Source organism: Lipotes vexillifer, unplaced genomic scaffold (genome assembly GCF_000442215.2).
Source record: "Lipotes vexillifer unplaced genomic scaffold, Lipotes_vexillifer_v1.1 scaffold395, whole genome shotgun sequence".
NCBI classification, from domain to species: Eukaryota; Metazoa; Chordata; class Mammalia; order Artiodactyla; family Lipotidae; genus Lipotes; species Lipotes vexillifer.
In genome coordinates, this window is record NW_006797390.1 from 7492321 (window position 1) to 7506517 (window position 14197).

Sequence of the window (14197 nt, forward strand, 5' to 3'; positions counted from 1 at the left end):
GCAGGAAAACAGGTGAACGCTTAACTTCTAGAAAGGAGTGCCACATGACTTCTACCTTCCCTAATGGTGAAAATTGGTTATTTTCACTGCAAAAATGAAGTGAAAATTGCTTCTTTTGTGTATATGCATTGATTAATATAAATGTGTATATACAGCAGCGATAATCCAAAAATGTTTAACTTTTAGGTTTATCAGCCTAAAGTCAGTTTGACAGGTATAGAACTGATAAAGGTGCTGTAGTAATTGAACCTCTGACATTTTCTAGAATTGTCAGTTGTACCTATCATTCTAGGTTTGCAATTATGCTGTGTTTTCACGTAGATTTATGCATTATTTCCTTCCTTCACTGCCTTCTGAAGTCATAAAAAACCCTTATATGGAATGATTTTTTTTTCTAAGTTATCCTTCTAGTCACTTGAAAAGTAACTCTGGGGACTTCCCTGGTGGTCCAGTGGCTAAGACTCTGTGCTCCCAATGCAGGGGGCCCAGGTTCGATCCCTGGTCAGGGAACTAGATCCCGCATGCTGCAACTAAAGATCCTGCGTGTTGCAACTAAGACCCGGCACAGCCAAATAAATAATAAATAAATATTTAAATTTTAAAAAAAAGGAAAGAAAAGTAACCCTGTAGAAGAAAAGCTCTTCTGAATGACCTTTTTTCAGCTTTAACATCGGGGCTTCTTGTGCTTGTATTGTTTCTGTCATATTTCATCACATCTGAGATACTGTCAATTGTAAAATGCACCATTATTATGTAACACTGAGAACTGACATACCATTAATTGTAAGATATATCTTAATGTCATAAACATTAAAATGACCAGGTGGTGGAAAGGGATGATTGCATCGTACAATCAGTGAAATATAGTAATTAGACCTACTTTTACAGGCCTGTGTTAAACTTAAGAATGTGGAAGCACTATGGATGAGCTCTAACTCCACTGGGAAGGAAGTCCTTTGAATTTCAGTAATCACTGTAGTATCAGTTGTAGATTTAGTGACAGCAAACATGCCAGTGGATTATGGTATGTGAAACATATCTCAGCCAGGCTGTAAAGAAAACAACCTTTCATATGGAAGGGTTCTCTTTATTGTTGAACGATGAAGCATGAGCAAAATTTCCTGCCACAAAAGATTTGGAACAGCAGCCAGTCCATCAGCCTCCCTGTCTCCTGTTGTCCTCTCCCTGCTCTTATGTGGCACATTAACTTACACTAATGTATGCAAGGGTTTGGTGTTTGTTTTAATTTTCTTTCTTTTTGGCTAATACATAAGTCTTGCTTTTGGCAGCCTTGCTTTTTTTTTTTAAAGTCTGTCTGTTTTGTTTTTCTTTACCTTCCCAGCTTCCAGTTTCCCAGCCAGTACCAACTATCCAAGGCGAACCTCAGATCCCAGTTGCGACACAGCCCTCAGTTGTTCCAGTCCATTCTGGTGCTCACTTCCACCCTGTGGGACAGCCACTCCCCCCTTCCTCACTCCCCCAGTACTCTGTCTCTCAGATCCCCTCAGCTCCTCAGCCAGCTTTCTCCCCGCTTCCTGTCACCATGGCAGCTGGCGTTAATCAGCCTCTGCTTACCTTGGCTTCCTCTGCTCCGGCAGCTGCAGTCCCAGTGGGACCCGCCGTGGTCCCTAATCAGCTTCCCACCCTCCTGCAGCCTGTGACTCAGCTGCCAAGTCAGGCTCACCCGCAGCTCCTGCAGCCAGCAGTTCAGTCCATGGGGATAGCCGCTAACCTCGGGCAGACTGCTGAGGCTCCACTCCCCTCTGGAGATGTTCTCTACCAGGTACCGTGTTGGCTGGTGAGAAGAAGGGCACCAGAGGGTTTGGTTCTAATGACAGAACATCAAGGACTTAAAAACCTAATAACTGAATATCAGAATAACTAACAATAACGAAAGTTGCTGATCTCAACCAGAGATGCTAAAATAGTAAAATTCTGAGAAAGGACAGGGAGATGATGTCTGATGACTCATTTCCATTTTCCCCAAGACATCTCTTGGGAGAAAAATGGTTCTCTCAATATTCAGTGTAAGCTGATTGAAAGCTAGATATGGCTAATAATAGAATATATCAGGCTTTTTTTTATGGGAAGAGTAAATATGGGTAGCCGACATGGTATCAGTAAAAAGCTTCAGGGTTTAGATTTAGAATATTAGCAAGTCATTATATAACTGGAATGACTGATACCTTGAAGAGTTTTTGCATTCTCTTGTTTGGGTAGAAAGTAGGTATTTTCTAGAAGGAATTATGTCTATTCCTCCTATTTAAATAGTCTCCAGGAGGGGAAAAAAATAGCAACTTAAAAGTATAGTTGTGTACAGTGCTGTCCCCTAAATTGAAATCAGTTAACCATTTCATTTCAAGAATCTTCTTTAAATTATTAGAAAAAGATCAGGCTACTTTTCTTCGCTATGTTCCCTTTTTTTTTTTCTTTTTTTTTTTTTCTTGCTTGTCTTGCTATTTTACTCATTTGATGACCCAACCTGCACTAATTCCCCTTCCTCGTTTCTGTCACAGGGCTTCCCACCTCGACTGCCACCACAGTACCCAGGAGACTCAAATCTTGCTCCCTCTTCCAGCGTGGCTTCTGTGTGCATTCCTTCTACAGTCCTGTCCCCTCCCATGCCGGCAGAAGCACTGGCTGCACCAGGTTACTTTCCTACAGTGGTGCAGCCTTATGTGGAATCAAGCCTTTTGGTTCCTGTGGGCAGTATAGGAGGACAGGTTCAAGTGTCCCAGCCAGCAGTGAGTTTAGCACAAGCCCCCACTACATCCTCCCAGCAAGCAGCTCTGGAGGTAAATGGAATTCCTGCATGTTTATGTCTAAACTATATGTATAATGGAATAAAAATGACAAAGGAGAAATATAGGTTCCCCTGGTTTAGAATGCACTTGGAAACTATTGCGAACTAACTTCTGAATGACTTCTTCTTGCAGCCGAGTGAAATGCCAGTGTGGGGCCTTGTTGCCACTGGCTGTTCTGTTGGGAAGTGAGTGTGCCTTGGAGGAGATAACGCTGCTAGCACTTCACTTTTCTAGCTATAGCCCTTCAGCCGTTGTCCTTATCCTTTCACAAACTCCTGCCGTTGGCAGTCACCAGAATACCTTGCCCTGCTGTGCTCCCGGGGATCATTTTTGCCCCTCTTGGAGAAAGCTCTGAGCTGTCTCTGCACTTCGCCCTGCACGCCCTGTTGCACATTCTGGTGAGATGCTGGCTGCACGGCAGCTTGTAGTTTCTCACTACCTAGCAGCTGTTTTGGCTGATGACACACTGTGCAGTCTGTACCAGAGACTAGCTTTAGAAACTTCCTTTGCAATTTTAAGATGACTGTCTGTAGATGCTGAATATTAAGAATTATTAGTAAATGTAGTGCTTCTAGGACTTAGGGGAGGGATAAGGAAAGGAAGAGTAACTTATTGGGGATGGTCGACAATAAATAAAGTATATTACTGCCAAGGTGTGAATTATCCTTTCTGTTTACAGAGCACTCAGGGCGTCTCTCAGGTGGCTCCTCCAGAGCCAGTTCCAGTGGCTCAGCCACAACCTACCCAGCCTGCTACATTGGTCTCTTCTGTAGACAGGTATGTGACAGTACAGTTCTCCTTTCTTGACTGGTAGATAGGATGGTAGGAAACTTTAAAATGTCTCACCTTTAAATCCCGTCGTAAACTGAACTTTTTTTTCCAAAGTGCACATTCAGATGTTGCTTCAGGCATGAGTGACGGCAATGAGAATGTCCCATCATCCAGTGGAAGGCATGAAGGGAGAACTACAAAACGGCATTATCGAAAATCTGTAAGAAGTCGCTCTCGTCATGAAAAGACTTCACGCCCAAAATTGAGAATTTTGAATGTAAGTATTGCTGACTTCTGGGTTTCATATAGTTAGTTCATACCATTTAAATATTTCTAAGGCTTGGGTGTATTGATGAAAGTTTAGGATCTTGTATCACCCAAATGATATTGTTAAATTCCATATTTCTAAAAAAAAAAAAAAAAAAAAAATAGAGAGTTTTTATTTGTAAAACAAAGATCTTACATTCTTACCAGACCCTTCAGTGGAAGATGTGTAAGTAGCTGAAAGGCTGATATTTTCTTAAGGTTTTCTTGCACCTACTTTAAGAGGCAAAGTAGCAGTGCTTCAAGGAATAGTGGTAACATTCAGCTTAAGTTCAAGTGATAACCTGTGTTACTTTGTCACATCCAGTAACAGATTTGAGCATGGTTTTTCTGAGATATGAAGTACCTTTTCTTTTTTCTTCTTTCTTTTTTCTTTTCAGGTTTCAAATAAAGGAGACCGGGTAGTAGAATGTCAATTAGAGACTCACAATCGGAAAATGGTTACATTCAAATTTGATTTAGATGGTGACAACCCTGAGGAGATAGCAACAATTATGGTATGTCTGTTCTTGGAGTTCCAAATTTTTCCTTCATACTTGGTCTTCATATCCACTGCCCTAGGCAGATATGCAATATTTTGTAAACTGTTTTGACAGTTAAATATTTATTTCAATGTGAATATAACTAGCGCACCAAACCTGTGATGTAGAGGTGCTTTTGTGTAGGGCATGTCTAACTAGGTATTGAAGAACTAACTTACATATTAACTAAATAGTAATACAGGTGGTATGCAGATAGGACAGAAGTCATGAAAGTGGTGATTGAATGACCTAAAGCTTGGGAAACACTGTACTAATTAAGCTAATGTCACATCTCTTTTACAGGTGAACAATGACTTTATTCTGGCAATGGAGAGAGAGGCATTTGTGGAACAAGTGCGGGATATTATTGAGAAAGCTGATGAAATGCTCAGTGAGGACGTCAGTGTGGAGCCAGAGGGTGACCAGGGATTGGAGAGTCTGCAGGGGAAGGACGACTATGGCTTTGCAGGCTCTCAAGTAGGTTCACCGTTCCTGTAGTGAAGCTTCGTTTATGTTAAATATTCGCTAAATTTTCCTTGCACAATGTCCAGCGGTACCACATTACACCTGTAACTGAGATTATCAACATTTGTGTTCTCTTTGCATGTGGCGATTTGCTTTGCCTGCTCGTTAAGATTGAGTGAGAGAATGAATTTAATCACTTTTGTTTGTTGTAGAAATTGGAAGAGTTCAAACAGCCAGTTCCTGCGTCTTCCATGCCACAGCAAATAGGTGAATTTTTTTCTTTCCATTGTTTGTTCTTACCTTTGACCTAAGAAGTTATGTGCTAATAATGGAATCTTGAAGCTTTGTGTGAGTGACAATGTATATAATAATAATGCAGTTAAATGGTTGGTTTCTTTTTAAGCAGGCCTTCCTGCCAGTTCTTTAACCCAAGTTGTTCATTCTGCCGGAAGACGGTTTATAGTAAGTCCTGTGCCAGAAAGTCGATTACGAGAATCAAAGATTTTCAGTGAAGTATCAGATACAGGTAAGGAGTTGCGTCTGCCACATACAATATAAATCCCGTGTCTCCTCTATTGGAAGCTTGGTCATCAAGCGGTAGTTCCAATGATGACATAGACAATAAAGAATAGTAGAAAATTGAGACTGACCAACAGATAAACATTTGGAGACAGGGAAATAGGTGATGAATAGAGAGGATTTGAGCAAAAGGGCACAGAAGGGTGGCCATTCTAGATACAGCCCGTGTGGCCGATACTGTGTAGATTCAGCACTGTGTGTTAGTATCTCCATTTAGCGCTGCTGTATATCGTTTGAGGTTTACTCCGTGTTTTTTCAGAAATAGATATTCATACAAGATCATTTCTTTTGCTGGAACTGCTATATCACTTAGCCATCTTAGAGCCTATCGTGTCCTTGGGGGAGGTTTTATACCTTGTTGGTATGCGGCATTGTTGGGAATCCCAAAAGTAGATTGTTCAGACAGTCTTTTGAACCCACCTTCTTCAAAAGAACGGATTCTGAGTTTTTATTTTCCTTTGCAGTTGCTGCTTCTACATCTGCTGGTGCTGGAATGAGCTTGTCACACTCTGCTTCATCCCTTAGCCTACAGCAGGCCTTTTCTGAACTTAGACGTGCGCAAATGGCAGAAGGGCCGAGCACAGCACCTGCCAACTTCCGTCCGACGGGGCCAGCGTTCCCAGCAGTGCCCCCTTCCGTGATCAGCCCTGCTGGAGCTCCAGCCACAGCAGCAGCCGTACCCTCAGCGGCAGCCCCTGCCACGGGCTGCCCTCTTAGTGACGCTTCCACATCAGCCGTTCAGTCTGAGGTTGCAGTGCCCACTGAAAAGGGGATTGCTGGAGTTGCCACCTGCACAGGTGTAATACCCTCCAGTGGTCTCCCTGTACCACCTGCATCTGAATCCCCGATACTTTCCAGTGTGGTGTCAAGCATCACAGTGCCTGCAGTCGTCTCAGTATCAGCGACATCCCAGTCAGTTCAGGCTCCCACACCTGGGAGCGTTGTTTCTGGTACAGGCACATTCCCCTCTGTACCAGTCTCAGTGACAGCAGCCTCTGCAGTGAGCAGTGCTGCTGCCCCAGGCGCTAAGCCTTCACCTGTATCATCGCAGCAGGTGGCGGGCAGCATGGCTGGGACAGCCACACTAACATCCGTGTCGGCAACCGCTCCAGTCCCGAGTCTAGCTGCACAGCCGTCCCTTCCACCCAGCAGCAGCACCTCTGCTCTTACTCGAGCTGAGACTGTAGTGGTTAGCGCGCACGCACTGGATAAGATATCTCATAGCAGCGTGACCGGATTGGCTTTGTCCCTCCCCACGTCATCTTCCTCTCCCTCCCTGGGGGCAGGGGCATCTAGTGCTGTTTCTCAGCCTGGTGTGGCTCATCCTTTGGTCATCCCATCAGCTGTGTCTTCTACTCCTGCCCTTTCCCAGGCAGGACCTACTTCCACACCTTTACTACCCCAAGTAGCTAGTATCCCACCTTTGGTACAACCTGTTGCCAATGTGCCTGCTGTACAGCAGACACTAATTCATAGTCAACCTCAACCAGCTTTGCTTCCCAACCAGCCCCATACTCACTGTCCTGAAATAGATGCTGATACTCAACCCAAAGCTCCTGGGATTGATGACATAAAGACTTTAGAGGAAAAACTGCGGTCTCTCTTTAGTGAGCACAGCTCATCTGGAGCTCAGCATGCTTCTGTCTCGCTGGACACGTCACTCGTCACGGAGACCACTGTCACACCAGGCCTCCCAACCACTGCTGTTGCACCAAGCAAACTCATGACTTCCACTACAAGTACTTGCTTACCACCAGCCAGTTTGCCCTTAGGAACAACTGGTTCGTCAGTTATACCAGCAGTCAGTCCTGGGCAAGTTTCCACCCCAGTCAGCACTGTACCAGGAGTGAAACCTGGAGCTGCTGCACCAAAGCCACCTTTAACTAAGCCTCCAGTAAGCTTCTTGTTTTGAAATAGTTTGAAAAATAAGATCACTCTAATCCCCCTCCCCCAAAAGTACACTTTTTACAATACAGCCTTGCAGTATAGTTATAAAGATGCCTAGCTTGTGGTAGGTACTCGGTATTTATTAAATAAATTGATTGAAGGCGATTTTAGGATGTATGTACATGAACGTGAGGTTTTTTTTTTTTTATGAAATATGGCAGGATTGGGGGTTAATTATGTTGTAAGACTTTCTAAGAGTGTATATAACAGTTAGGTAAAATACAGGCATTATTTCTGAATTGGTACAGACTGAAGAAATCCGTTTCCCAAAAGGGAGCTGAGTGTTTCTGCTGGCGATTGTACATAGTAACAGCAGTTCACAGTTTTTGTTTCCATGAGAATGAAGCAAATTTTCTGCCTTGCTCAGATTCCATAGATGTACAATTTGAGGTTTATAAAAAGTTGGAAGTTGGTGATGACTTCGATGTGGTGGAGGAGAAATTAATCTAATGCTGGGGTAAAATAACTAGAATGTGTTTTTTGGTTCTGCTATGGTGGCTTCCTCTCATTCTGCCATATTCAGTCTCTCATCTCCTCCAAATAACAAGGCTGTGTTTCTCCTACTGTATCGTATGCTTCGCCCACCTTTCTGCATTGCCATTGATGTGAGGTTCTTTTTACAGCAGGGTAATATAGAGGCTTCACTCAGACAAAATACAGATTACTTGATAGTATTAGATTTCTGATGCCTTTTGTTATCAGACCTGCCCCATGGTTATTTCTGAACTGTTTTGTTTTCCCAGGAAAGCCTGATAATACTGTACCAAATAAGAGGCTCAGGAGTATCTGGACTGTGCCTCTTGTGTCTAAACAGCCTTTGTTCTCTCTACTTTCACTAGGGGATAGCCTTTTACTAAACTTTTCTGTTCATTTTATTGGTATGTCATAGTGACCCCTGTAATAGTATCATGGTCATAATGTCCTTTATTTAAGGTAGATACCAGAGTGTAACCCAGGTGACAAGCTTGCCTTAACTAGATACATTTTATTCTTATGCTTCTGCATTTGAATTAGTTGGTTTGCTCTCCAGTATGCAGTCTTTACTCTTAGTGTCTCATGGACTTGAATTTCCCTTCGTGTCTGTAGGTGCTGCCAGTGGGTACTGAACTTCCAGCTGGTACTCCACCCAGCGAGCAGCTGACACCTTTTCCAGGACCTTCACTAACACAGGTGCCCCAAGACTTGGCAGATTTCTTTTTGTGCCTCTCCTTTCTTTCACAAGCTTATTTAAATTCTCCACTGCATGATCTTGCCTTCTGGCTCCTATTTGATTTTGACTTAGTAAAAACTTTCTTTTAAAACACCATAGCTGATGATACAGGCCCTACTTAAAGTAAGAAGAAAATCATCTAAAAATCATTTGATATTAATATTTTTTCATATCTTACGAAAAAAGAAAATATCAAACGTGACCGTTTGCCAAAAGAAATATAATTCCTCTGTCGTTCATACTTTTGTAGAACAGTGAAAGATTAGACCATTGTGGAAGTAAAAAATTATATGTCATCAAAATTAACTGTGAAAGTTCCAGGCTGCCACCCTGATAACTGGTAACGCCCTTTTTCTGTGAGTTCAGTACAACCTGTTTTTTTCTTGAATGTTTGACATTTTTTTTCAGTGACCACCTAATGAAGTAATTGGGTGTAAGGGTCATGTTTATAAAAAACAGGTATTATATCTTAAAGTACAAAAACCACACAGCTCAGCTAACATGAGACTGCTCCGAGAAGAACTAAGACCGGTGACGTGAATATGAGAGTCCCATCTCACAGTCAGTTCTGCTCACCACGGGTCAGAATTGCCTGCACTATTTAAATTTATTATTTCCCTTTCCCACCCTACCCCCCACCCTACACATTAGTTGAATTCCCATAAATAAAGTACTTGGTATGATCCCATTGTAACTATGAAAAAACTTCTGACATGGGACAAGCTAGTAAACATTGAAAATAAGTTAGGAATTTATTTTAGAATAAGATATAAAAAAAACATGGTAAATTGCTAACTTAAAGTCTGAATTTATCCTACTTCTTTAATCCCACATGTACAGTAAAACATAATTTAAGGAACTTGCCATAATAAAGTAATAACTCTAATAGAGAACCCATTCCATCGGCTGCTAAATTTTGAAAAAAAAATGCATTGTGAAAGTCTTGAACCTATTTTCTCATTAAAAACATGTATTCCAGTTCCTAAGAGGGCCCAAAATGTGATGAGAAACTGCATATTAGATAGGTAGTGGGTGAGGATAAGTGGATGGTGCTGCATATAGAGGGAGAAGCATAGATGAAGGCTGGAGAGGCATAGGTAGGTAGAAGCCAAGATAGTGACAGAGTATGTTAATGCCATCTTTTATTCATAAGGACAGGCTCTCAGAAAGATGTGCCCAACTGAAAAAGAAAATAGGGAACAATACAGTTAATCTACCAATCAATCTTGATACATTTTTCAGAATATATTTTTAAGGAGAGGACAAATAGTTAACGTTTCTATCTCTAAGTAACATCAAACATAGAAGGTAAGAAAGAAGACTTCAAAACTGTAAAAACATAAATGTACCTGAGTTTTTCTGTGGCTTGAGAACTTGACAGTAAAATTTTGAGAGCTTGCTAATTCATTCAAGCAGTACAATTAAGTTGAACTTAGGATATTTAGTTTAATGTTGAGTGAGCAGATGCGTGTTATGTTGTGTGGCCCTGAAGCAGGAAGCAGTGTGTCCTGTGTAAGCCGGCTCTGGCTGTGCCCGAGGCTGTGCTCACTGTGTTGTGTCCTTCAGCCCCAGCAGCCCCTGGGAGATCTGGATGCTCAGCTGAGAAGAACGCTCAGTCCAGAGACCATTGTGCTGACGTCTGCAGTTGGTGTGAGTTCTGATAAAATCTCCCCACAGCCCTAATATATTATATTCCTGGAATATAAGCTGTAACCTAGACCATTATTAATACCTTTAACATCTAATCAGAGTCTTTACTTGTTCCAGTCGACAGAAATGAGACGATGAATGAAAGAGTAACACTGACCCAGTAGTGTAACTATGGAAAAAATTTGATTTGGGAGACACTTTTCTTGTCTTACCTGTGGTTAGAATCATACCACAGATCAGTTCTATGGACTTTGTGTTTATGCTTTGGAGGAGGCTATACTTTAAATTCGAAGTCTTAACTTCTTCCTTTTAGGCTTGTGACACAATAATGTTCTGATTAAAACTACTTTTTCTATGAATATCCAAGTTATACTTTTGAGCATTCCATGAGAAAAATTAAGAAAGCAGTTTGGAGAGGTTAAAACTCAAAATTTCTTTTAAAAATCTATAAAATGCCCTTCTTTCTTTACATCAGACTTATTTTTAGGTTATAAAGTCACTCTTAAGTCACTGATGCTAAAGATGTTGTATATCTGTGTGTGTTGCAGCCCGTGTCCGTGGTGGCTCCAACAGCAGTTGTGGAAGCAGGAGCCCAGCTTCAGAAGGATGGTGAGAAGCACCCTTCTTCCTCTGTATTCCCACTTCCAGACCTTCCTGTAATTGATGGTAGAGGTTTACTATGTCAAAGACACATTCTCGAGAGTTCGTAGGTGTACTTGAGACCGTGTTGAACAACATTTTTATGTATTTCATGATTGAGGAGCATTGATACTAATATTGAGACCATGTAATATCAGCAAAGTTGTGAATTTTTTACTTTTTTTTTTGAGGGTAGCATGCCAGGGAGTAATGATAGTTTCTTAGCATAAGACCCTTTGTTATTATTAGCTCAGTCAAATCCTTGGTAAGAGATACAAGGAAATTCAAGCATATTTATAAAAGTTAATTTATTGGCCACCTATTGGCTTTTGAGATGTATAGAAATATAGATAAGTTTGAACAGCATGGATGGTAGAAATACAAATGTAAGATTTCAAATCATCAGTTTAAACATTATTATTATTTTTTTGGCTGTGTTGTGTCTTCATTGCTGTGCGCGGGCTTTCTAGTTGCGGCGAGCGGGGGCTACTCTTTGTTGTGGTGCGCGGGCTTCTCATTGCGGTGGCTTCTCTTGTTGCTGAGCATGGGCTCTAGGCGTGCGGGCTTCAGTAGTTGTGGCACACAGACTCAGTAGTTGTGGCTCGTGGGCTGTAGAGCACAGGCTTCAGTAGTTATGGCGCATGCGCTTGGTTGCTCCGCAGCATGTGGGATCTTCACAGACCAGGGCTCAAACCCGTGTCCCCTGCATTGGCAGGCGGATTCTTAACCACTGTGCCACCAGGGAAGCCCCCAAACATTTTATCTATTTCTGGAGTCTCTAGAATTGGTCTGTCCATAAATATCTCTTTTTTAAAAAGGCACATTTCCAACTTAATTCTGTAAAAATTGTCCATACCAACAACTTAAATGTTTTTTTTAGAACTTTTATCACCATGTGCTTAGTCATAAGTTCATTATCAACTGCTAGTGCTGTAAAGTTTTGTTGTAAATCTCTTTTCACCATCAGTCCCACAGAACCTGGGAAATGGAACACTTTTTTTTGTTGCCTTTTCCTTCAGAATCATTTATAATCAAAAGTGAAAATAATTGAATGAGATATGCTTAATGTAATTTTATATAGCACGTGCTTAATAATAGTTTTCCCTTTTTATTATATCCATTCTCCTCAACACCACCTGACATACATGTAATTCCCTGAGCAGCTATTAATAAGATTACTTGAATGCTCTTCTTCCTGTCTTCCTTAAGTGCTAAATTTCACTTAAAATCTTTCTAAAGTAAATTATTTTCAAGGCAGTCACAATCTGAATTGGCTCTCATTTTAAAAGAAGTGACTTGAAAATCAGTGGAACAGATTAGAAAGTCTAGAAATGGACAAACTAAAATGGAATGTAGAAAATGAAAAAGGTGGCCTTTCAAATCAGTGAGAAAAGGGGATATTTCAGTAAATGGTTTGGGACACCTGGACAGCCATTTGGAAAAAAGTAAAGATAGATCACTAGCCTAGGCCAAAGTAAATTCAAAATGGAACAAACATGGAAAATGAGGTCATAAAATAGGACTGTACAAAAACAAAAGGAATCTTTTTTTTTTTTTCCAGTTGTCTAGAGCAGGGTTGACAGACTTGTTCTGTAAAAGGCCAGGAAGGGAATATTTTAGGTTTTGCTGGCCATACAGTCTCTGTCATAGCTACTCAAGTATCCAACATATTGTAGCCTAAAAGGAGTAATAGATCATAAATAAAGGAAGGAGTTTAACTGTGTTCCAATAAAATTTATTTATAAAAACAAGCAGTGGGCTAAATTTGGTCCACAGATCATAGTTTGCTGCTCCCTGATACAGAGAAAGATGTTATTATTACATTTAATCCCCAACCCAGAAGCATTAATAGATTTTAAATTTCTGCATGGGGAGAAAAAGTACTGTTATGTCCAAAGACAAATGGAAAACTGGGAGATGTGTGTGTTGTGTATTCATATCACAAAAAGGACTAGTTTTGTTAATATAAAGAATTTCTGTAAATTTGGCATATGGACCAAGAAATCATCAAAAGATACAGAAAACAGAGAAACTTAGACATGAAGATACTTAACTTCCTTCATGAAACAGAAAATGCAGAATAAAACTACAAGTGATCGTATTTCTCACCTGGCCTTGGTAAATTCAGAAGTTGAAAAGCCACTGGTGACTTGGTACAGCCTTTTTGGAGATCAGTTTATGTCTGTCAGCATTTTAAATGACAGTGATTCAGTATTGGGTTGGCCAAAAAAGTTTGTTTGGGTTCCTAACTGAACTTTTTGGCCAACCCAATACTTCTATTTTTAGGTATTTATTTCACAGATCTATAAGAATATACAGATTATAGCACTTTTATAGTAACAAGAAGTTCGGAATAAGTTAAATTTCCATCAGTAGAAGCCTGGATAAAATATGGTACATTTTTAAACTTTTCATATGTATATAACATATACATACACTACAACACTATGCAGCCATTAAAAAGAATGAGACTGATATGGAAAGATCTCTTAAGTTACATCATTAAATGAAAATATCAAAATCAATATTCTACTAGTTGTATAAAATAAAGAAAATGCTGATATATATTAATTATCTCTAGAAAGAAACTCAAACAAGTGATTGTCCCTAAAGAGGAGGACCTCGGTGGCTTTAAAGTTGCTCAAAACTACTTACCAGTGATTCTGCCACTTACACTGTCCTGCTCTAGGATTTTGCTTAAGTGTTGCCTAAACCAGTTTGCCATAGCTGGTTTTCATTTAAAAATGGGTCTTTAGTATCCTAGGTAAAATCTTATTGTTCGCTTCATTTATTTCTGTCTTTGAATTATAGGATGAAATTGTAGTGTCATTTCCTGTTAGCCTTAGTTTATTTTGTTGTTTTTTGTCTTTTTTTTGCGGTACGCGGGCCTCACTGTTGTGGCCTCTCCCGTGGCGGAGCACAGGCTCCGGACGTGCAGGCTCAGCGGCCATGGCTCACGGGCCCAGCTGCTCCGCGGCATGTGGGATCTTCCTGGGCCAGGGCACGAACCCGTGTCCCCTGCATCGGCAGGCGGACTCCCAACAACTGCGCCACCAGGGAAGCCCTGCCTTAGTTTTTATAGTATCTCTTCATGTTTGAGCTAAGCCGTGAAGCCGCCTTGCTGCTGTGTGACTTTTATTCCTCCAAACAGTGCCATGTCCTCTGTGCGAGTGTACAAGGGAAGGTAGAGGGTTTCACAACGATACAGTCTTTCACACTCAAGATGTCTAGTAGGAAAGCAAACAGTAACTGTTTCCCCTTGTTGGACAGGGTTAGGGAAAGAGAGG

General features: G+C 41.0%; 1 protein-coding gene and 1 non-coding gene across 4 annotated transcripts in view; both read left to right on the top strand.

Annotated features, from left to right (window-relative positions):
- WNK1 (WNK lysine deficient protein kinase 1) overlaps positions 1-14197 on the top strand; it is a 135398-nt gene that overhangs the window by 109525 nt on the left and 11676 nt on the right. The window contains exons 11-22 of one of the 3 annotated variants that reach the window (XM_007469473.1): positions 1335-1783; positions 2517-2795; positions 3484-3581; positions 3690-3852; positions 4280-4396; positions 4724-4897; positions 5098-5152; positions 5292-5411; positions 5929-7358; positions 8498-8581; positions 10188-10271; positions 10820-10880. In XM_007469473.1, the coding sequence (XP_007469535.1) occupies positions 1335-1783; positions 2517-2795; positions 3484-3581; positions 3690-3852; positions 4280-4396; positions 4724-4897; positions 5098-5152; positions 5292-5411; positions 5929-7358; positions 8498-8581; positions 10188-10271; positions 10820-10880 (3114 nt within the window). Of the gene's footprint in view, positions 1-1334; positions 1784-2509; positions 2796-3475; positions 3582-3689; positions 3853-4279; positions 4397-4723; positions 4898-5097; positions 5153-5291; positions 5412-5928; positions 7359-8497; positions 8582-10187; positions 10272-10819; positions 10881-14197 lie in introns of all 3 variants that reach the window. The other 2 variants (XM_007469472.1, XM_007469474.1) reach the window with 2 other exon arrangements.
- TRNAG-CCC (transfer RNA glycine (anticodon CCC)) lies at positions 438-510 on the top strand. The gene has a single exon. It is a non-coding gene; the product is annotated as a tRNA-Gly (tRNA).